General features: G+C 36.6%; 2 protein-coding genes and 1 non-coding gene across 3 annotated transcripts; all 3 read right to left on the bottom strand.

The window, feature by feature from the left end:
• Positions 1-1,858: 1,858 nt before the first annotated feature.
• On the bottom strand, positions 1,859-3,581 carry LOC144997782 (calcium/calmodulin-regulated receptor-like kinase 1). The gene is made up of 4 exons (XM_078957649.1): positions 3,215-3,581; positions 2,775-3,141; positions 2,357-2,674; positions 1,859-2,209 (listed from the first exon to the last, which is right to left on the bottom strand). The coding sequence occupies exons 1-4, from the start codon at positions 3,529-3,531 to the stop codon at positions 1,871-1,873; spliced, it is 1,341 nt and encodes a 446-aa protein (XP_078813775.1). The 5' UTR covers positions 3,532-3,581; the 3' UTR covers positions 1,859-1,870.
• A 6,872-nt stretch (positions 3,582-10,453) lies between these two features.
• On the bottom strand, positions 10,454-11,554 carry LOC144996912 (large ribosomal subunit protein uL2). The gene is made up of 2 exons (XM_078956699.1): positions 11,017-11,554; positions 10,454-10,920 (listed from the first exon to the last, which is right to left on the bottom strand). The coding sequence occupies exons 1-2, from the start codon at positions 11,454-11,456 to the stop codon at positions 10,581-10,583; spliced, it is 780 nt and encodes a 259-aa protein (XP_078812825.1). The 5' UTR covers positions 11,457-11,554; the 3' UTR covers positions 10,454-10,580.
• A 6,352-nt stretch (positions 11,555-17,906) lies between these two features.
• LOC144999140 (small nucleolar RNA R71) lies at positions 17,907-18,013 on the bottom strand. The gene has a single exon (XR_013660661.1). It is a non-coding gene; the product is annotated as a small nucleolar RNA R71 (small nucleolar RNA).
• Positions 18,014-23,996: the final 5,983 nt, after the last annotated feature.

Here is a 23,996-nt window from a genome sequence, read left to right on the forward strand (position 1 = left end):
TATATATATATATATATATATATATATATATATATATATATATATATATATATTTTTCAAGTCATATGACAAGTCTCATAATACAATTTTGTAAACATTATTGTAACAATTTTTAAACTTAAACGACAAACATACTTCGAATATATATATATATATATATATATATATATATATATATATATATATATATATATATATAAACCAACTGCGAATGTACAAGTAGTTAAAGCATATTTGTGTTTTAGCCACTTATACATTCGCAGATGGATAAACAAAATTCCATCTACGATTTAAGTGGCTAAATTTGCAACTTTGGTTTTTTTAGCTATTTTTTTCAAAAAAAAAATTAATGTATTTTGTTAAATTCACAATGGTCTTTTATTTATTTATTTATTTAGGGTCATTAGTTTACTACGTCTTCTTTTGCTTCGTTTTTCAAACTTGGGAATATACTTTATTGGCACAAGTGCACAAGGTTCTTTGTGTATAAAATACAAATAAATATACTAGTAGTAGCATATTTTGTACCCGAAAAGTAGCTCTAAATTTTCCAAACAAAAATAATGGATTTTGGAATTGGAAAAGTGGATAGTGGTCCTAGATCCTTTAGAAATATAGTTCATGTTACTTGTTATGGACCCAAATTTTTATATTTTTCTGTTTTGGTTTGGTTTGTGGGGCTATGAATTAATTGAACCTCCACCTTTTATCGGAACAACTCGCTCGTTTAGATAAGGTTGTGTCCTATCTCTTTCTTTTAACTTTTTAATCTGGTTAATTTAAAAGTATTCAAGAAAAAATGTGATTGTAAAAGTTTTATTTAGAGAAATACGCATTTCCACTAAAAAAAATAGAAAATTTTCATTTTAAACTTCGAAATATCATATTTGATCAGTTTAATTTTTTAATATTATTTTAACTTTTATAAACCTTCAAAATATCATATTTACCCAAATCGTTTTTATAATGTTTTTAATATTTTATAATCATTTTTTATACCTTAGAATTGTTATAATAATTAAGAAATTTAATCATATTATCTTTACGTCTATGATAATGGAATGCAAACTTCTAAATTGTTGGAATGTCGGTCTCTTGATAGACAAAAATATTCATCTTCAACCCTTTTTATAGAATGTATATTTTGATTGTTTACTTTTTGTTATTGTTGATTATTATCATGTTGTAGATGAATGATATTTTAGATATTACCATTGATATTTTAATGTTTAAAAAGTGTATATACGAGATTTTGATATTTAAAAATGACATATATGTTATTTTAATATTTAAAAAGGACATATATGATATTTAGAAATTTTATAAAGGGTAAATATAGTAGTTAGAAATTTTATGAATGGTAAATATGATATTGTGAAATTTTATGAACGGTAAATATGATATTTTAATATTTAAAAAGAATATATATACAACTCTTCCTAAAAAAGGTACCATGCAAATATTACACGAAATACATAATAAATATTGTACAAAACGCTCAAATAAATAACAAAGAGTTAGGATATCGGCAAGACTAATGCAACATCACTATAAAATCAACCTTATAAACCCAAATGTGGGTATAAATGTACAATAAGTGAAATTGCACTTCTATTTCGTAAATATCATTTTTCTGTCTACACAAAATTGGGATTACATCCACAACCAGATAGAGAAAGGAGAGACACGATTTTTGGTTACACAACGGAAACAAAGGGACTTCATTTGAACCCTAATTTCCTGAATCAAGACCACACCAAAACCCGAGCTATGTGCTTTAGGTCAAAATGGTCAAATATATTACATAACAAATAAAAAAACAAAGAGAGTTAAACAAAATCAAAAGAATTTTAAAAAAAAATTAAAGTATTTAAACTTCAACCGAGTCGGGTATGCTGTCCATGGATTCGGCCCGATGGTGTTCACTATTCATTGAGTTTTGGCGAGTTGATTGACCGATGGTGATAGCAACTTCTGATGATGATAATGAGGAACGTCTTTTTTGATGCCTTTTGTTTTGTATTGTTTTCAAGATATGAGACAACACTTGTACGTTGTCCCTCATTGATGGTCTTTTTCTCGGTGATCGGTTGACACATTTGTACGCGAGTGCCGCCACGTCATTCAGTTCCCGCTCATCAAAATTCCCGTCTAGACGCGAATCCGCTATTTCTTCCCATCCAACTTGCCCTTCTGTATTCAATGCCGCCTATTGACCACAAACAGTCACATTCCATTACTTCGCTTTTTATTTTTATTTTTATTTTGTTACCTTTGTTTGTCATTCCATTCTATTGTACCAATGGAATGGAATCACATATGAAGAAAATAAGAGAGAGGGGGAGAGAGATCTTACTAGCTCAACATACTCCATGAGACCTTTTTGAGGGTTTCTTCCTGCAATAAGCTCGAATAGTAATACGCCAAAGCTGTAAACGTCGCTTTTCTTGGTGAATGCACGTGATGATATATATATATATATATATATATATATATATATATATATATATATATATTCAGGATCTAAATACCCGAAAGTTCCTTGAATATTTGAGGCGTTTCTATTAATCATGTCTTCTCGAGAAAGCCCAAAATCAGCTACCCTAGCGCCCATCAACTCATCTAACAGGATGTTGGAAGATTTTATATCTCGGTGTATAACAGGAGGAACTGCCTGCAAATGTAATCAAAACATGTTTCTTTTTTTTAGACCAATTTCACCATTTTACCCTCGTATTACATAATCAAAATTAAGTTAAAAAGAAACAACTTACTCCATCGTGTAGATATTCTAATCCCCTTGCAACATTGAGAGCGATTTGAACCCTCAAATTCCAGCCTAAAAGTTGACGGTTTTCGTTGTACAAATGAGAAGAGAGACTCCCTTTGCTCATGTAAACATATATGAGCATATGATGTCCCTTTTCTGCACAATATCCTACCAAATTCACAAGGTTCCTGTGATGTAATCTTCCCAATAACATAACCTCCGTATGGAACTCTTTCTCGCCTTGTTTTGAATCGGTTGCAAGGACTTTAATAGCAACAGTTTCACCGGTTGTCATCTGAGCTTTGTAAAGAGGTCCAAATGCCCCTTGCCCTATTATTGACGTGAAATTACTTGTTGCTTTCTGTAGATCTCTGTTTCATCCAGAAAAATAAAGGGAAAAGGGTAAGAAGATTGAAGTTAACAGAAAAAAAAAGTAAGACTTACTTGTAAGAATACTCGAGGATTCCTGAAGCTGCAACCACGTGAGATTTCCTTAGTCCAGTAAACCAAAATGAAATGTCGTTGTGTATAGATGGTCTTGATGATGTCTCCGTACGCATTGATGAATCGGATAAAATCGTACAAGAATCTGCACCATTTGCGCGTATGGGGATGGTTGATGCTCTTCTGGAACTGTTGTTACCTATTTGAGATCGTTTCCTGTGAAACCTAAAGCAGAGTAGTCCGACTATGGCTAAAATTGCTCCGATTACCACGCCAATTGAAATACCGATGATCAGACCTGATGACTTCGCTTTCATCTCTTTGATGTTTCCTACGCAAGCAACTAATTCATCAACGAACGGGAGAAGTATTTGTTACACATCTAGATTTCAATTATGGCCCAATTCACTATTATTGGAAACACGGTTTCGAAACTTTCCAAATTAGAAAGCCAGATGTGGTTTTGTACTTTCTCGTGGAAGCTAACAATTATGATGGGTTTTGGTCATAAGACATCCTATGTGCTCATACAAACCCTAATGCTTGGATCTAGGTTTCTCTATTGTACATGCTTTGAATCCAAGACTATAAACCCTAATTCTAGCATGCAAGTAATCATATTAACATAAGAATGAGTTTATAATGTTACCTTGATTGTTATGTAGCAATAACAATCCCAAATCTCCTTGATTTGACTTTGGAAGGCTTAGAGTCACAAGTGTCACTCCTCTAATGGCTTACAAACACCAAGAGCAAATGGAGAAGGTATAAAGAGAGAGGAGAGAGGTTAGAATTCATCCTTAGGACTCCTTGGGAACAAGTACACTAATTCTAAGGCCTTAGGGTCTTTATATAGGTGTAGAGATAGGGTTTCAGTCATTATCCTTATCTAGTTGCTTATCCACAAAGCAACCATAAGATAAGCCTTGAAAACCCTTATCCTTTATCCTTTGGACAATTTCAAGGATACTTATCTCCTTGAATTCGTTCAACCCATATTTAGGATAACCATTACCATATTTTGTAACTATCACATAATTACAATTCAGCCCCTCTAGTTTAATTAATTACACTTGATCACAAAATTAATTCCTAATTAATTATTGACCAATATTAATTAAGCAAATATGATTTCTCCTTTAATATATTATTCTTATAACATATTAATAAATCATAATAACCTCTCTCTCTTTATTTATTTCTCCAATCAAGTTGCTTTGGTGAAGGCAACCCAAAAGGACCATGCACCATCGGGTCAAGTACATACCAAAATAGTTATGGACTTAGACACTAATCCAACAGTCTCCCACTTGGATATGTCTAACAACTATTATGCGTATGACTTCAGATCCCGATCTGCAATCGTAGCTTTCCAAAGCCACTATCAACTCTGATCGTATCAGATATGCGTGTCCTTAGATAAGGGATCATATATTCCTCCATTCTAGATATCATATGAGATATGATTTCAAATCATTCTCTTTGTACTATATCTCGATTTCCGATTTATGACGACAGACTAGTTGAACAAATCAAATTAGCCCTAGCCCGGCCGAGCATTTACGTTTGTCATCACTAAACCATTGAGGGGCCCAAATATATCGCTTTTATCCTTCTTTGGATAAAAGGAACGGATAAACTTTGATACAATGCTTGCTTGCACTTACTAACCAAATCACACACAACAATATGTTTTATAACACCAAGTTACTAGTGAGTTTACATATTATCAATGTGCAACCGATTAGCAAGATACAACTCACACATCTCGGTTTCAAGAATATAAGATGTTATCGTCTCACCAATCACTCGTGATATAATTCATGGAGTTGTTTAATTATTTTAGTCAAAACCGATTCTAGTCCTTTTTCCCTCTAAATGCGCTATACATTTGGAAAATTTTAGAATGGTCAAACATTAAAGCATTTGCAATCGATCCTATACCCGAAGCGTATTGGACACGATGCACAATGTTTTATTTGCTATGTTCTCAAAATTCGAATTGTGAAGAGGAATGTCGTAATCATAATCGAAATTTTAAGAACACACTATGTACCTTTGACTAAATTTATCAACATTTCTCAACCTAATCCTTTAGATTTGAAATGAAGCATAATATTCTCTCCCTTAATTATAGCAAAACAACTTTACAACCCTTACGACTTTGCAAGGTATAACTCTTGTTTTTCTATAATTAATATTGCCAACTTGCAATACTTTCTATAATAATCATACAATCATAACTTTTATGCTCCCACTATCATGATGATTACTATAAAACATAACACTTATGCTCCCACTAGCTTCGACATGTATTCATAAACATCTTAACTTTCAGAAAGACAATACCTATTGAATTTCTTAAGTCCATGTTTCTAATACTTAGTGCTTTGATAATCTTTTATCAAGGCTTCTTGAACTTATACACCTTTGCCTTAGATAGTTCATATGCGTGTCTTAACAATTAAGACTAATTGCCAAACCTCACAATTCAAATTATGGAAAGGGATACCGTAACCATGATCGAATTCGAGAATGCAATTTTACAATCACTATCTTCTTAAAATCTTTCTTAGTGAAAGCATTTCCTCACAATCATTTTCATGAAGGAGGAAATCTTATGACACTTAGATTTAAATGGTGTATTTGTTCCTATCCATGTGAATTTGTTAAAACCAAAGTTTACGACAAATTCAAACTCATATGGACCGAGCCTTTTTTTTAATCTTGATTTCTTGCCTTATGGTAGCACAGCTGCCCACCATGTCTTCCAAGTAGTTAAGCAGCTCACCTTTTCCTATCAATGTACCTTTCCTTGATTAAGGTGCCTTGCCTTTTATGCATTCAAGATGAGAACTCTTAGGACTCACATGCATAATTAACTCAATTGGAACAACACAGAATCAAAATATTGTCAACACGATAGGTTGTAAACCTCAACTCGTGTGCTAGTGATGATCGATAAGGTTTATTTGATTTGTTCTTGAAACCTTTCCAGACCAATAGGACTCCCACTGACTCTTTGACATATAAGATTCTTTTGTCAATAAACATTTCTTGACAAACAAATATTCAAGAGTTAGTGTAGTTTTTATCAAAACACTTCATAAATTGGTCCTAGTCGATCTTTGTCTTATTCAAGACATCACAACTTTCCACATTTGATAAATGTTATAAACCTTTAATACTTTTCACTCATTGTCACAATCTTAACTTTAAGACTTGTTATTGGAACGAAGTATGATAGACTTCTTGATTTAACCATTTCTTCAATCCTTGATTCCTCTTCTTAAACATACAATTGTACTAAGACTTACTTGGAGGATCAATTGAGACATGGTTCTAAAGTACTTAAAATTACCATCATAGAGCTCCTGTACATATATTGTATTTCCATACAAATCCTTATATAAGCTAGTATGTATATATATTGCTCCGACAAATACCCAAAGCAATATTATACCGATAGATATTTTTAAAATACTTTATTGAATTCACATTAAACCAATAACGAACAATGTGTTTATTTATTAACAGAATTTTATGATATGATGATATCTAAGAAAATGAATGATGCCGCCAAGGGAGGGTGCATCTTCGATGAATGCCTTGAGTATGGATAATGATGTCACCCAACCCAACGTCCATCTTAGGTAAAAGTTTTAAGCTTTGTTTCTTCAAGATTGTTTGTTAGGTAATGCGAATTTGCACCAAGATTGACCACCATAGATAAAAATGAAACTAGCAAGGAGCTAGAAAACAATTACGAAAAGTTCATGGGATTTTGGAGCCAATTAACCCACCCTATCGAACATCTACTATTTCTATTTGAATACCACAAAAAAATTATAGAATCAATTATCACACATCTTCGTATCTTTCCTGTTTGAAACACCATATCATTCCGAAATCTCCCAATGTACCAAAATGTAGTACATGCAATCGCATCAGCCACCCTTCTTTTTCTCGAGTTCAACATGTCATTATCAAGGAAGCTAAATAACCCATGAACCGTATCAAAATCAGAATCATCAATGTTGAGCGAGGAAAAAATATTATTCCAAGTTCCAGCTGTCATTTCGTACCTAATAAAAAGATGATTGAGTTGCTCCACCTCAAGTTGACATGTCGGACACAAAATTGAAGGAACATCCCTGTTTCTTTTTGTTAAGTTACCTCAGGCTCGAAGTCTATCCAATAAAACACACCATATCAAAATATTTACCTTTCTTGAGACAAAAGGATTTCATATAGTTTCCATTCCCAAGGAAGGTAAAACTGCATCATCAACCCACTTCATAATCTCTCCAACTGTGAAACACCCATCGACACCAATTTCCCATACCCATTTATCCTCTTGATTAGACAAAATAACATTCTGAATATACTCCATCAGATCCGAAAATTGAACAATTTATTCACCCATGTGTATATGATGTCACCAAGACCAAGACCAATCTCCATTAACCCTTCTATCTGCAACGGTACAATCTTTATCCAACTCTAGCTCAAATAGTATCGGGAATCTAGTCGCCAAAATCTCATTGTCTTTCCATAATTTAGTGATTTTCTCATTACCAACTCTTCTCTTGATGTTTATGAATAGAAATCAAAACCCGAGCCCAAGACCCAGACTCAATACCTCAACTTCGATTAAAACCCCCCACTAGACCTATACAACTCATTAACAACTTTCACCCAGGACAAGTTATCATCATTCAATAATCTCTACCACCATTTCTGAAGAAGATCCAAGTTAAAAGCACCTAGACTCCCAATATCAAGACCACTCGTTTTCTTGTCTGCAAGCATCACATCCCATTTAACTCATGACATTTTACAAGTATCCTCTTATTCTCCCCAAAAAAAACTGAGCACGTAAAGCTTCTAGAGTCTTAACCACTCCAGCATTCATGAGAAAAAGAGACATGAAGTAAATTCCAAGAGACATGGAAACAATTTGAGAAACATGGATCGACCTCCAATAGATAGAGGTGACACTTTCTATTTAAAAAATTTCTTCTGGAACCGATCAATAATGACTTTCCATCCTACCTCCTTAGACATATTGTGAATCACCGGAAGACCCATATAGATAAATGGAAGTTTATCTGCCCTGCATCCCACACCAGAAGCAAAATCCTCCACCTTTTTAACTGAAACACACACTGCATAAAGATTGGATTTATGTAAATTAGTATTTACACCAGATACCATGTAAAAACAGTGAAGAACTCGAACAATGCTAACGATATTAGAACAGCTCCACTCACCAAGGAAAATCACATCATTCGCATAAAATAAGTGTGACATCCTCAAATTATCTATGCCAACCTGCAGACCATAACAAAAATTAGCCTCCTTTGCATCCTCAATGGACACATGCAACCATTCTATAACGAGAATGAAGATGAAAGGAGATAAATGATATCCCTATCTCAAACCCATGTGAAACTGAAACTTTATTCGTGGGACTTCCATTGAGCAACATAGAAGACTTAGCAAAGATTAAACATGCTTGAATCCAAGACCTCCATTTAACTTCGAAATTCATCAACCGCATGATGCGATCCAGAAAGGACCAAGAAACCATATCATATGCTTTAGCAAAATCAATCTTCAGCAACATCATTTTCTTACGCTTCTTCTTGTACCACTCAACCACCTCATTAATAATCATCAAACCTTCTAAAACATGACGATCCTTGACAAAAGTTGATTGCTCACAACTCACCACCATATTTATAATACCAACCAACCGTAACACAAGGATTTTAGCAATAATCTTATATTGAATTCCAATGAGATTAATAAGACGAAAATCATTCATGACAAGTGGGTTATCAATCTTATGAATTAAAGTAATGAAAGAAGAATTGCATCTTTGTGGAATTCTAGCATTTTGAAAAAAAAAAAAAAAAAAAAAAAAAAAAAAAAAAAAAAAAACGCCGTAAAATCTAGAATGTCTTCTTTAAGAATCTCACAATAAACCTCTATAAATGAGAAAAATCTTCCGGGTTTGGAGCCTTATCATTGACACATGATCAAACAGCTTTTTTGACTTCCTCAATCATAACCACATGCTCAAGACGGAGATCATGAACATTCGAGAGAGCTTTAAATCAAGATCTCCTCCCGACATCTTCAACATTTAGAATTTTTTTTGAACTTCTCACGAAAATGATTCAAAAAGAGTTATTTCACAAGTGTTAGATTCGTGGCCCACTCTATCTTTTTCACAAGTGTTAATTTCATTAAGACGACTCAACGGTCTATCTTTTTCTTGGTTTCTTTTAGCTTTGACTTCACACCATGACTTTCTTAGAATATCCTTTAGGCCCTCTGTCCAGCTCTCCCTCAATCTAGTCCAAAATGCCTTCACCACCTCATCAAAACGTATTCTATCTTCCATGAATTATAAAATCTAAACGGACGAGGACCACAATCAGAAGCTTGTTGGGATAACCTAACCAGTCTGTCTATGATAGAACAAATCAGATCCAACGCAGTAGCATGCAAATTTGGATGATGAATGTCTTCAGTCAATAAGAGTCGATAAGAAACGATCAAGCTTACTAGACTTAGCTCCATTTGAACTTACTCAATTTTAGGAAAAAACACTCATAGGAATATCACATAGACCCACCTAAGAAACAAAAGAGTTAAAATCATCATCAATTCCTTGAGAAAAATTCCAACCCAATCTCTCACCTTGATTTCAAGTGGCATTAAGTCACCAAAAATCATGGTTTCATGTTGCATTAAAGTAACCAATAAATCATCGTTTTAGCATCCTCCTGCGGATGCATAAACATTGACTGTGAAACATGTCAATACAGATACCACCCACCCCCCTGCACAATGACAACATACTCCGTACAAGTAATTTTCTTTTTAATAAAGACGGTTGGATCCCATAAAAAAAGAAAACCCCCGACAACCTCAGGCTGAACTAGACGCAATAGTTTTTAAGTTTATAAGTATAATTAGGTTGAATATGAAGTAATACATATCCATATGGTTAATTTATGGTTTTGTGCATAAAAGTATGGTTATAAAAATCGTACATCCAAACATGGATGATCAGTATCCACGAATACAGACGGGGATTAAAAGAGATCCACGACTTTTCTCCACAAGTCGAAAGGGTATTGGGCTCAACTATGTCATAATACTTGCAAAATTTTAGTTTTAGGCAACGTAAATTGTTGTAAGACATGATTAAGTTACTCATGAAAATGTAAAACAGGCATTAAGAATATGTAGACTAACCTTCAAGAGTCAAATTTCAAACAAAACTCAACCATGATAAATTCGCAAAAACAAACCAACATAAGAGTATTCTGAAACAAAAATATCAAAAAACCTATTTATCAGCCTTGGCAGCAGTAGCTGCAGCTTGACCTCTGAGACGCCCGGTTCTTCTGGCGGCGATAAGACCAACCTTTTGACCTGGTGGTGCATCACGGCGAACCGTACTTGCATGACCAATGTGTTGATGGTTACCACCACCATGGGGATGCTCGACTGGATTCATGGCGACACCTCTAACCTTAGGCCAGCAGTTTCTCTTCACACGGAATTTATGGTATGCGTTACCAGCTTTCAGCATAGGCTTCTCAGTACGCCCTCCTCCGGCAACCTGACCGATCATAGCACGACATCCACTCGGCACGATCTTCTTTGCTCCTGATGGCAGCTTCACCCTAAACAATCGATTAAGGATAAATAATTGGAATGTATAAAGCATAAATCAACCGAGGATTCAAGTTCTATATGTTTATTTATGACGAATACCATACCTAGTGGTGCCGTTATCGGGATTGTGACTAATAACGATGGCGTAATCACCAGAAGCTCTGGCGAACGAACCACGGTCACCGACATGATGTTCTACGTTGCAAACGACAGCTCCCTCAGGGATAGATCTGAGAGGAAGGACGTTTCCAACCATCAAATTCGCTTTCTTCCCACAGAAAACGAACTGACCGGTGTACATGCCCTCAGCGGCGACAAACAGCTCCTTCTGGTGCTTGTAGCGGAAAGGATGACGGAATGTGACGCGAGCAAGAGGAGCACCACGGCCGGGATCGTGGATGATTTCGGTGATGACACCCTTGAGGTAACCATTGCGTTCGCCAAAGTCGAGGCTGCGGAACCTGGCAGGCCCCTTCCGGTGGTGGGTATGGGACTTGAAGACCGACCCTGCTCCCTTACGCTGTGCCCTAATCACACGTCCCATTTCTGGTTTTCTCTTACCTCTCTCTCTCACACGCACACTCGGTGGCTAGGGTTTGGGGACGACGGCGTGTTCTTGGGAGTGAAGATCTTGATATAGGGTTTGGCAATCAGTAAGAAGTAATATGGGCCGAGTTCTGTTATATGGATAATTTAGATGGGCTGTTATATGGGTCTTTGTATCAACCTCGGCCATTTTATTATTTAAACAAAATTGCAAAAATGGTCATGTTATATATAATTTTTTTGGGTTTCAGTTCCAATCACAATTTTTTTAGATTGGTGGTCATTTTTAGGTAGTTTGTTTGGGATTTGGTTCTTCGGTAAACTGAAAATACTAAATTGCTCTTATTTTATTTATTTTCCATTTTTCTTTTTTTCTATAAATATTTATATATAAAAATAAAAATAGAGGCCAACATACTCTTTCTCTCTCTCTCTCTCACACACACTCTTTGTGTGTGTGTGTGTGATAAACTGAATCCCACAAGCCCCGTCATCTCTTTTTACAACTAATCTCCTCCTTATTCCGATGATTTTTCGATGGAACCGAACGACAAGAACACCGGAGCACTGCCACTGACACCATCAAAGTCGAAGCGTTCCAGCAAGTCAAAGCTACCAAAGAATATAAACCCTAACGTACTAGCCCTAATTGGAAAGCCTTGAATTCCCCATTACTCAAATCAGCGACTAAAGTCCAAAAATTAGCGATGAAGAAACCTAATCATATCTCTTCGCCTTCTCCCAAGAACAAGATTCCGGAGAGTAAGTTTGTGGTGGCGAAGGAGAATTCGAAGAGAGACAAGGATAAAACCCCGATTTCAGTTGATTGTAAGTGTAAGGCTAGTGGTAATTCATAAAAATGTTTGTATGTTGCTTATGAGACTCCTAGGGCTTCTCAGGAAGGGTTTTTCAATCGGACTGAAGTTTCTGTTTAATAAGAAAACCCTAGTTTACCTGTAGGTCTTCAAGGAAAATCCGAAGAAGATGACGTTTTTGAGATGTCCGGTAATAAAGGAGAAAGGAGAGATTGTTGGATAAAGCAAGAAAGACAATTCCTAAACCTATATATGGAAGAGTTTTGCATTTGGTCAAGGCCTTCGAGAATATTCTCACATTACCATATTCAATTGAGGATGAACTCGAAGATCAGACAAACAAAAATCTTGAAAGACGATTCTCTTCTACTTCATTCAACCCATCTGATCTCTTACTTACTGCAGAAAATATAGGGTTGTGTTCTTCACTTGATGGCAACCCTGGAAGGTTGGTTGGTCATCATCTAAAAACTATGCTATGAAATTTTTGTTAAAGCAGAAGAAACGGATTCATCATCTTAAAGTTTTGAAGGTAGTAGATCGAAAAGACGAACACTCAAGGCTACATCCCAGTCCATGAAGAAAGTTCACTTATAAGTTACAACACATGTACCTTTTATAAATTTATTGAATTGAGCACATTAACTCATGAATCTGCAACATTTAAAGAGGAAGAACAAAACAAGAAGAGTTCGTGAAGAAAGTCCAGTAGATGATAATTCAACAACAAAAGCAACGGATTCCCATCCGAGAGAGAGAGAGAGAGAGAGAGAGAGAGACAGAGAGAGAGAGAGAGAAAAGAAAGAAAGAGAGAGAGAGGGGGGAGAGAGAGAGAGAGATGTGGGCCCAAATTAATTAATTATTTTCTTTTTCATTTAAATTAAATAGAAAAAACATAAAAAAAAATATCATAAGGGCATTACATTCATTTCAATTTTATGAGGGATCAAATTTACGTACAAACATGGCCAAAAAGACCACGAAGCCAAAAAAGTAAGAGTTTTGACTAAAACCCCAAAAAATGCATACCACAATTACCATTTTTGTAGTTTTGTCTATTATTTATAGTTTGTTGAAATGATTTGTTGAGTTTGCTACCTATAATATTAAAAAAAAAAAAAAAAAAAAAAAAAAAAAAAAAAAAAAACTTTTTCTTTTTAACCTTATGTGTATGGAGTAATTTTATTATTTATTGGTATGGTAAAAAGGTAGCTGATTATAATATTCGATTTTGGTTGCAATGATTGAGATTTATTAAACGTCCATATTGTTGTTAGGAGTTTTGAAATCCATTATTTCTTGTAATGATAGAGTTATATCGCATCGGATATCAAAATTTAAAAGTCATGAGGTAAGGGTATACATTTATATGAAAGATTACTTAATGGTGGAACATATATGACACCTGGTAACATTTGAAGGCCCGATTGAACATTTTAAAACAGAGAAATTAAAGACCTTCAATTAATTTTATTTCCGAAGAATTGGATGGTCTTTGTGAACATACATTTTATTTTATAGGTAACATCGATAAAGCTACGCGAAGGCTATGAACTTAGAAATGGAGAGCAATTTGAATCCCTAATCAAATAGTTTGTGATTAAGAAGTGGGAAAAAATGTTTTATCAACTAATTGTTGATTAATTGGCAAATTACCAAATCTCATGTTGTCATAGCACTAGGTATAAGTGTTTTGAAAATACGCTTTAACAACCAATGGCTAATGATGATTACGATAGATGGTCTTGCTAGGATCTTCCTATATTAATAAAATAATAGTTTTAGTTGTCACATGTTATTCTATTACGTATGTGTATTTATTATTTGCTACATGACAATTTCTTAGAGCTCCTATCTATAATCATATCCCCTAAAATTAGAGTTTTTGGCAAGATGGGTGTTTCTAGAAAACTTATTTACTCAATGGGTATAGTTTTAAAAGTGTTTACCAATTAAGGTTATTTTGTCATTTAATAAAGAAAAAATAATAATGGTGCCCTAAAACTTTTGTTTACTAAACAAGAGTCAAGGAAAGACGCAAGCAGGAAATTGCACTCCATCTATGGATGGCATCATCTCTGATTCGTCTCTCTCTCCGATTGCATGTCATGCGTTGATCACAACTACAGTCAGTCACCACTCAACCTTCGGCTATACCAGACCACACCTATGTCAATCCTCCAACCCATGATTCCATCTTAGTTTCGAAATTGAACTCCATTCTTTGATTCTAATACTTTCATCTTTTTTTTCTGAATGGAATAGATGTTGGCTATAGCAAAAAGATGATTCTAATTTCAAAGTTTGATTTCAAAATAGATTTCTTATGTTAGATTTCTGAGAATTATTTTTGTTTACTGATTTATGAGGTTTTGAATAAAATAAGGTTTGATTTTAGATTGCTTGCGTAGCATCCTAAAAATTTAAGTCAATTTAAAACTTTTTAAAACATTTAAAACCATTAAGTTATTACAATTTGTTTTCAAAATAGTTTAATCATCAGAGCATTCCTAGAATCCAATAATAAAATCATGAGATATGAGGAGCTGCACGATCATGCCTTCGCATTCTCGCGATCATCAGAAGTACTTGAAATATAACCAACAACTGTAAGCCCAAAGCTTAGTGAGTTTCCCCAAAATACCAACGCCATACAAATATAACCATATCATATCACAAATACATAACATCATGCATAATGAGCCTTCAGCCTGACTGGACCGCCTCGCAGGGCCTACAACCTATCTGGACCGCTCCCGAGCCTTCAGCATGACTGGACCGCCTCGCAGGGAGTATAGCCTATCCGGACCGCTCCTGAGTTTTCGGCATGATCGGACCGCCTTGCAGGGCCTGCAGCTTATCCGGACCACTCGTTGGGTATGTATAACGCCCCGTGTCTGGTACATAATTGATCTACTTTTATATCATTTTGTATTAGTGACTCGACGAGTGGCAACCCTAACTCGTCGAGTAGATGTGCGGTTGGGATGTGGGTTTAAGTAATCTACTCACCGAGTCCGCGCTTGGACTTGACGAGTAGGTCGGTCTGGATGAAACCCTAATTAAAGGGTTTGCACCCTATTTAAACAACATTATGAGCTTCAAGTCCAGCCTCCATTGCCTCCAGAGCATTTCTTTCGAAACCTTAATTCACTTTTGGCAAGCTTTAGCTTTCTTGGTGACTTGGAGGGTTTTTGGTGCATTGTGTATCTAGTAGAATAGTTGGAAGGAAGAAGGATCAAGAAAGAAGGACTAGATCCAGGAGCAACATCAGTTTCTCTTCACTTTCAGGTAATCAAGCTGATATGTGCATATTTAGTTTGTATTAAGTATAGATTTTTATTCATTTATTAGCTAAATTATTGCATTTCATGGACAAAAGGTACTTAAAAGTGTTTGAATTGTATTTTTAGTCCAAAAATGAAGCTCGGAAGCAAAAGGAAGCAGGAGAAGCGGTTAGGAGCTCGGGAATTGGATAAAGAAGAAAAACACCAAAAATAGCACCTACTCGGTGAGTAAGGCCGACTACTCGGCGAGTCCAAGTGAAGATAATGACTCGGGAACCCAGATGCTTATCGCATACGGATATTGTGAGATGGACTCGACGAGTCGCCACCTGACTCGACGAGTCGATACGCAAATATATAAATAACTTCTCAGATCGAAGAAAAAAACTTCTGGGACAATTCTGGAGTAATTAGTTGCGATTCAGAAGCCAGAGAAACCCTAGAAGACGAAGATAGAAGCTACAATTCAATCCCGAAGGAGATTTGAGGCAAATTCCATCATTATACTTAATCTTTTGTTTTCCACTATGGTTAGACAATTAGAATTCTTTTTTGTGTTGTTATTTACTTCAATCATGAGCTAAAACTCTTAAACTTCTGTTTGGGGATACAAAATTGAGACTATGGTTTGATTATTGGTAGGATTAATTGAATGTTGGTGATTTATTTGTTATTTTAACTTGCTAAAGAACCTTGTGTGCGAGTGATAATTAATTTTCTGTTAATAGGAAGGTAATTAAATAACATGAATATCGTTTGATTATCAACCTCATATACCTTGTGACTACTTTGTTATATGTCTAGGACTAATGGACATGAAACTAGAATTAATAAGAAAATTAAGTAAATTCATGTGCAAGCTTGTGTGATGACCATCAACAAGAAGTTAATTAAAACCAAATTGATTAACTATTGTAAGTCTAAAGTAATCCGAATAATTAATCTAGTGAACTAAATTGAATTAGACAACTAATCACTGCTTAAATTAGTTTATTTGCTAAGGATTATTGTAGTGAACGCGAACCTAATCACTTGAATCGGTAACCAACAAAAGAATTAATTCATTGCACTATTACCTTGAAATCAACCATAGGATCAATTGAGTTGAACTAAATAGAAGTTCATTTGTATTATTGAATCTAGTTAATTCTTTGTTTTTCTAGTTTTTAGATTAAGTAATAGTTAGTAAGTTTCTAGTCTTGTAAAACTAGAGAAAACCCTCTACTTATTAATTAATTTAGATAGAATTAGTTTTTATTTTTAATTTGCCATTCCCTGTGTTCGATACCCTACTTGTTTAAACTATTCCACAATTGATAGGTACACTGCCTTTGTGTGTTTATTTTACAACTAAAAGTAGGATTAAAACTAAGTGAGTTTACGCATATCAAGTTTTTGGCGTCGTTACCGGGGAACGATTCTAAATATAGCATTAAATTCTAATTCAATCGATCTTTTGTGTGAGATTTATCTTACACAAAGTTAATTACTGTTTAATTTAGTAAGTAGTATATATATAAAAAAATAATAAATAAATAAATAAAACCCTGATTTTACCTTGGACTCGCCGAGTGCATTCGCGCAGACTTGGCGAGTACGACGCTGAATCAGCTTTAATTTTATTATATTTTTTTGTTCTTTTTACGCGTTTTCTGTTTTGTTTGCAGTTGTTTCATGACCCGAGGATCTGATACACCTCTGGTCCCCCCTCTTGAAGATCCGGAAACCGCACTAAGAAGGAGCAAAGGCAAAACCGTTGGAGAATCCGCTTCTTCAAAGAACTCACCACTCAAAAACCTCAAGTCTGTCTTCAGCAAGAAAAGGAGCAACAAATCAGGAGCATCCTGTGCCTCGTTGACAATCGAAGATCCAATTCAAAAAGACACCGAGTACGAGACCGAGGAAGAGGACGAACCCACATACGAGCACGGATCCGAGTTTGAAGACGATTTAGCTACCGCTATGGCTAATATCGATGAAATCCCCATGGGGGAATGGAAGAAGAGGATGCGTGATGACACCGGCCCGGGAGTTGTGCAACCCGCAATTCCCGCAACCATTACTTTCGAGCTAAAGGGCCATATTCTCGCTCAACTCAAGGAGATTCCTTTTTACGGGAAAGATCACGAAGACGCCTACAAGCACTTGGATGAAGTAAATGATGTGGCTGACTACTTCAATGTACCAAATGTGCCTCGTGAGACCCATCTACTTCGCATGCTCCCAGTCACATTTAAAGGTGTTGCGAAGGATTGGCTCAAGTCACTTCCTCTCGGATCGGTCACCACATGGGCCAAGATGAAAGAGGAATTCATAGACCAATTTTGCCCGCCTTCTAAGATAGCTAAGTTGAAGAAAGCCATTTCCAACTTCGAGTAACAACCCGGTGAATCTCTTTATGAAGCTTGGGAAAGATACAAAGGTTTGCTTAGAAATTGCCCACACCATGACCTTAATAGCCAACAAGAGGTCTCCATTTTTTATGATGGAGTCAATGTCACCACAAGGCAATTGCTCGATTCACAAGGCCCGCTCACCAGAAAGCTGCCTCCGGAAATCAAGGAGTTAATTGAGGAATTCTCTAAGCATTCTAGAGAATACCACAATCCGAGAAATGAAGTAAGTCGGGGAGCAGTGAACTCGGTGAATGATAGCATGGCGGCGGTAATAGCTAAGCTCGATAGTCTAGATAGAAGGATGACAAAAATGGATCAAACAATCCATGCTATTCGAGTTGGATGTGAAAATTGTAGCGGGCCCTACCTCACCAAGGATTGTGATCTAGACGAAAACAGAAATAAAAAGGCTCAAGTGTTTTACTCTAGTGGCGATAGATACGACGAAGATTGGAGGAAACCGAAGAAGGAATGGCTCCCATACGAAGAATATAAAAAGGCTAAGAAGGAGAAATACAAGCAGAAGGAGAGGGGATTCTATCAAAAGGAAGAGTCGGTGATGGAAAAGAAAGCCAATTTAGAAGAAATGCTCACTAGATTCATAACCGCGTCCGAAAAAAGACACGATGATCACGATGTAACAATGCAAGAGACCAAAAATATGTTAAGGAATCAGTAGGCATCCATTCTCAACATTGAGAAACAGCTGGGACAGCATGCACATCAAGTGAATGAAAGAAGACCGGGCCAACTTCCAAGTAACACCGAGAATAATCCAAGAATGGAAAATGTGAGTATGGTAACTTCCAGATGTGAAAAAAATTTCACACAGGCATAGAGGGTCCCTAATAGCAAGACAGAGAAGATAGAAGAGTCGATTCCAGCTAAACCCGACCCGACTCGCCGAGTCCCTCAAATGGACTCGACGAGTCCATGTGTGCAAGACAGAACTGCCATCCACTTAAAGCCATACAATCCCCCTCTACCATTCCCAATCAAAGCCATGCCTGTGGAAAAAGTGGAAGCTTATAAATCCTTTATGAAGCATGTTAAAGACCTCCAAGTCAATGTGCCATTTGTAGAGACGATGCTTACAACCCCCAAGTACTTCAACTTACTAAAAGGTCTCTTTGCTGCTAGGAAAGACTTGGCTGAAATCGCAGAAATAATGTTGAGTGAGTTACCTGAAAAGAAGGGCGATCCGGGAAGTATCAAAATTCCGTGTTAATTTGGAAACACATTTGTCACTCAAGCGTTGACCGATTCCGGTGCAAGCATCAACCTGATGCCTCTTTCCTTCTTCAAGAAACTGAACTTACCAGAGCCAAGACCGGTAAACATGAAGATCCATTTGGCTGACATGACGACAATTCATCCAAAAGGAGTTTGCGAGGATCTTCTCATTAAAGTTGACAAGTTCATCTTCCCAGTAGACTTTGTGGTGCTAGATATGGAAGAAGACCCCGAAGTTCCAATTATTTTGGGGAGGCCGTTTTTAAACACCGCGTGTGCTTTGATTGATGCATGTGAGTCTACACTTACATTAAGGGTAGGAGACGAGTCATCAATATTCAAAGCTATACCAGAAGTCAAGCAAGAAGTGAAAGGGAGAGAAGAGATCTCATTTATCGATTTAGATGATGAGATACTACAAAAAGAACTTGAACTTTTGCAAAAAGAAGACCCAAGCAAGTTTCTGCTACATTCTGGAGAGGATGGAGATGTTAAAAAGGACTTGGAGGAGTTAGAGAAGCTACTGGAAGGATCTGATTCAGAAAACACTCAAGAAAAGATGGAATACGACCAGACTCGCTGAGTCACTCTATTGGACTCGCCGAGTCCAGTCGAATTTGACAACAAATCGGACAACTTCAATCTGCTTGTTGCCAATTCTCTGCATATTCGGGGCGATGATATTTTTCATGATTCTTTAGAAGAACAAACAGCAGAAGGTGAGATGGATACGGAAGTCCAACACGCACATATAGCAATTCTTGATGCAATTCCGCTTGTAGATGGGTTAAACGTAGAAAAAGAAGACAAGGCAATGGATAGGAGAGTGGAGGCTGATCAAGCATTCAATACCAAACCTAGAGCATGAACTTTCACAGAATATGAAGTACTTAAGTTTACTGAAAAAGAGGTGAAAGAGATGGAGAAAAAGAATGGGGTGAAGAAGAAAAAGAGGAGGAAAGAAGCCCAATCAGCCGAGGATGATGCTGTAATAAAGAAGAGAGAGGAATTGAAACGGGCTTATAAAAAGAAGGTTCACGCTTACAAGACAAAGTACAAACCACAAAAGATAAGGTGTGAATTCCCGATGCTAGAAGATGACGAGACGTAGACGGGAAGGAGTTCAGCTAACGACTCCTTAAAAAGAAGCGCTTGGCGGAAGGCAACCCGTTATTTAGAGTTTCCTTTCTTTTACCTTTTCTTTTGTTTGCATTTTTTCTTTCGTTTTGAGAATTTTAATCTTCCAATTCATCGGATATGTCTGCTTGAGAGTGCGTATGGACTAAGTGTGGGGTGAAAAAAAAATTCTTTTCTAAAGAAATTACAAAAAGTGTTAAAAATATTGGATTTTTGCAAGAGACTCGCCGAGTCTAACCATGACTCGATGAGTCCGTATAGATTTCAGAAAAAAAACATGCATTACGACCAGACTTGCCGAGTCTGACCCTGACTCGACGAGTCGGTATTATTCACAGAAAAAAATAATAATAACACTTACTTTTACACCTGGTTTAACCCTAAAAGACTAGTTTTTTTTGAAACAACATCACCCACTCGCCGTGTGCCTCTTACTCCATTCTCTCTCAAGCTTTCATCTTTCTTTTCATTGTTCTTCAACATTTTTCAAGTTTCATCAAGGAAAGGTAACAAATTTCTTCTTCTTTTCTATTAAAAGTATGATATTAAGAGCATCTATGATGGACATTGCATAGAAAAACCCGATTTTGGAAAAATAGTAAATTCTAGGGTTTTGATTTTTCATGGATTATGATGTTTTGCCTGCTTATTCTTGCCTAATACCGTATATACATGTGCCTAGACAAAACCCTTGAAGTGATTTGCAGATTTCATGGCCCAATTTCAGCAAACTCGCCGACTGACTCGTGCAGTTCATGCGACTCGCCGAGTCATACATGGACTCAACGAGTCGAGTCGGGGAAACTTGTGCATGACTGTTTTAAGTATAATCTACGTTTCTGGGTTTTTGTATCTTTGTTTTGTAGATGTTTAGCAGAAGGCAGAGTTCAAGTGCAAACCAAGAAGATTTTCCTTGGTTGAACTTCCCACGAATCGAGTCCGCTTCAACAATGCGGAAGTGGAAGAAGAAGTTGGCTGACATACGAAAAAAAGAAGTGTACGTGCCTAACAGGATAGATTGGGAGTGGTTACAAAGTGTTCGCTATGAAGAGGAGTTAGCTCCTTATCTTTTGAAGGAATTTACCCATGGAGGCGAGACAATGATTTGTGACGGGTGGAGCCGGGTCTTTCGAATTCAAGAGTCGGTGTATTTGGAACTATGCTTAGAGTTTTTCTCCATGGTGTCTTTCACGGGGGGAACAGATTGTTATCACCCAGCAAGTTTTAGTTTTTGCCTTGGGGGTGACTTTCATCACTGTTCTGTGCTCGACCTTTCTTGTCGATTAGGGATTTATGACCAGCCCTTGGTCTCAACAGCTATCTTTCGGGCCTTCTTGGAGCAAACCCACACGGTGTTTCCCGATGGAGTAACTAGCACGGGTTGGTGGAACACAATTGGAAACAAAGTTTATATTCCGAAGTCGGTACAAGAAGGGAGCATTAGATCACCTATCCACCGCTTTATACATCGTCTCATTTCATCCACCATTAATCAAAGAAAGGATGATGACAAGGTTTCTAACCTTGATGTCTTCTATCTATGGAGCATTATCACACCCGACATTTTTTGCAACATTCCTTGGTGTTTGGCTTCATATCTATCGGAGGGTGCGGTCAAGGATCGGAAAACTTCTCGTATTAATGGTGGTATGTTTGTCACCCGGATAGCTAACTCATTTGGGTTGATGAACCGTGGTGCATGGAACTTTATGACAATGATTCCTTCACCTCCATTCAATCGAATTCTTTTCCGGCGAGCAAGAATTATTGAAGACTATGGTGGTGGTCATTATGCTATCCTGCATGATGATCCCATTGTTGGTCCCAAAGCACCGGGAAGGAGGGTTCAATCGAGACGGGAACGGGATGTGGAGGAAGAGCCGTCGGTGATTCCGGTTGAAAATGAAGAAGTACCAATGGATTGGTACAATGTGGAGATGAGGCGGCTACAGGATCAAATGGCGCGTGGGATCAACTTCAGCAATCAATCCCACATCCAATTATTCGACCACTTCAACATCCCACATATTGATGGTGGCAATTATCAATTTATTTCGTCGTGGGATGATGTGATTAGTGCACGAAGGAGTGGTGCAGGAGGAAGTGGAGCAGCCGCGGATGATGATGATGAGGAAGATTAATTTATTTGTGTTTTTATTCAAACAATTTTCATTTTCTATTTTTATTTTTATTTGGTGTGTATGAAGTTGTTAACACTTTTATTATTTTGCTTAATGATTGTTTACATTAGTCATTTTTCAGGATTGGATTAGGAATGCTTGCTTAGGAAGGGTTTAAAGTTATAGAGAAAGGGTGTTATAACGAGTGCACGAGAGTCAAGGAAGTGAAACGTTAAAGTCAAAGTGTCGAGTCCGGTCCCTAGGGATATGAGCAATTGAGTCTAGAAGTGAGGAGGAGTTTAGAAGGGTTTTTAGAGGCTGGAACAATTGCAAAATATACTGTTTTTTCCGTCCAGTGGCCTACTCGTCGAGTGCACTAAACTGACTCGATGAGTCGCCTTGTATTTCCGCACATTCTGAGATGGTCGCACTGGTAGTCGACGAGTCCCATATATGACTCGACGAGTCGATCATTTTTATACCAAAGGACTGCTGATTTGATGCTGCTAAGTGTACCACTTGATCACTTATTCTTCCATATCGATTCCTGAGGAGTTTACACTGTTTTACCTGCATATTTGGAGCTACCACATGAGATTTTGATGCCCAAGTCATGGATGCGTTGTTTTCTTGGCTAAAGTCAATTGAAGTTGGAGCTTGAAAGAAGAGTGTCAACATATCGACTGCTACCCCAGGGGAGTTTGTTCCAATTTTCTCTATATTTGCATTTTTATTTTTGCATAATATGTGTTAGAACAAAGTTCTTTCAGGATCGTATGATTCTAAGCAAAATATTAATAAGAACGTAAATAAGAACACAAGTATTGCGATGAAGATGTCGAATGATTAATGCAAAATACCCCAGAAGAGCTCGATTAAGAACTTCAATCTGTAGAAGTAAAATTAGGGTTACAAGAATCAATGTGAATGACTAATCTCTTATATACGCATATATGCATGCATATATTTATAATAAAACCCTAACAACTTTTCTAGATAAAGGAAACTATTCTAGATAACTACGGATGGATAAGCCCAATCCGTTTACAAAACAAATAATCCAACACGCAACACTTAAAATATTCAACAATCTCCCCCCTTTGCGTCTTTGGAGCAGAATCTCTATTCTCTTTTAACACCAGTGGTCTTCTTCACCGTTTCAAATATCCTCGGTATAATGGCCAGAACATGTTGTCTAAACGTTATATACCACCGAAGCATATTTGTAAAATTTTTCTTGTCTGATGCTGAGTTCTGCTTGCATCGATGAATGATGTTGATAATATGCTCCAAACAATCTGTTGAAAATAGATGCTTGTCTACCAATGCAAACAGAAACTTAAGCCTGTCACCCTTAGTGAACATGACAGTCAAGTTAGTTGAATCAATCTGCCCCAACTTCATTTTATTTACATCACCGGGCTTAGATGTTGGCTTGACTGTCGGCTTTTTATTCATCACCCTTGCTATCTCCTGATCCATTGTGGCAAGCTCATGGATATAGGAGGCCAACATCCTTTTAAGATGTTTCGAAATCGGCTCATACTCTC

The sequence above is a fragment of the Lactuca saligna genome, chromosome 5 (assembly GCF_052625555.1).
Source record: "Lactuca saligna cultivar CGN05327 chromosome 5, ASM5262555v1, whole genome shotgun sequence".
Lineage (NCBI taxonomy): Eukaryota > Viridiplantae > Streptophyta > Magnoliopsida > Asterales > Asteraceae > Lactuca > Lactuca saligna.

What these genes read in the sequence shown, in the direction of transcription:
- LOC144997782 (XM_078957649.1), bottom strand. Translation starts at nt 3,531, where the DNA reads ATGAAAGCGAAGTCATCAGGTCTGATCATCGGTATTTCAATTGGCGTG. An exon ending in ATCCTCGAGTATTCTTACAA is followed by an intron (nt 3,142 to 3,214) that starts GTAAGTCTTACT and finishes TGGATGAAACAG; the next exon opens with AGATCTACAGAAAGCAACAA. An exon ending in TCATGGAGTATGTTGAGCTA is followed by an intron (nt 2,210 to 2,356) that starts GTAAGATCTCTC and finishes TGTGGTCAATAG; the next exon opens with GCGGCATTGAATACAGAAGG.
- LOC144996912 (XM_078956699.1), bottom strand. Translation starts at nt 11,456, where the DNA reads ATGGGACGTGTGATTAGGGCACAGCGTAAGGGAGCAGGGTCGGTCTTC. An exon ending in CCCGATAACGGCACCACTAG is followed by an intron (nt 10,921 to 11,016) that starts GTATGGTATTCG and finishes TCGATTGTTTAG; the next exon opens with GGTGAAGCTGCCATCAGGAG.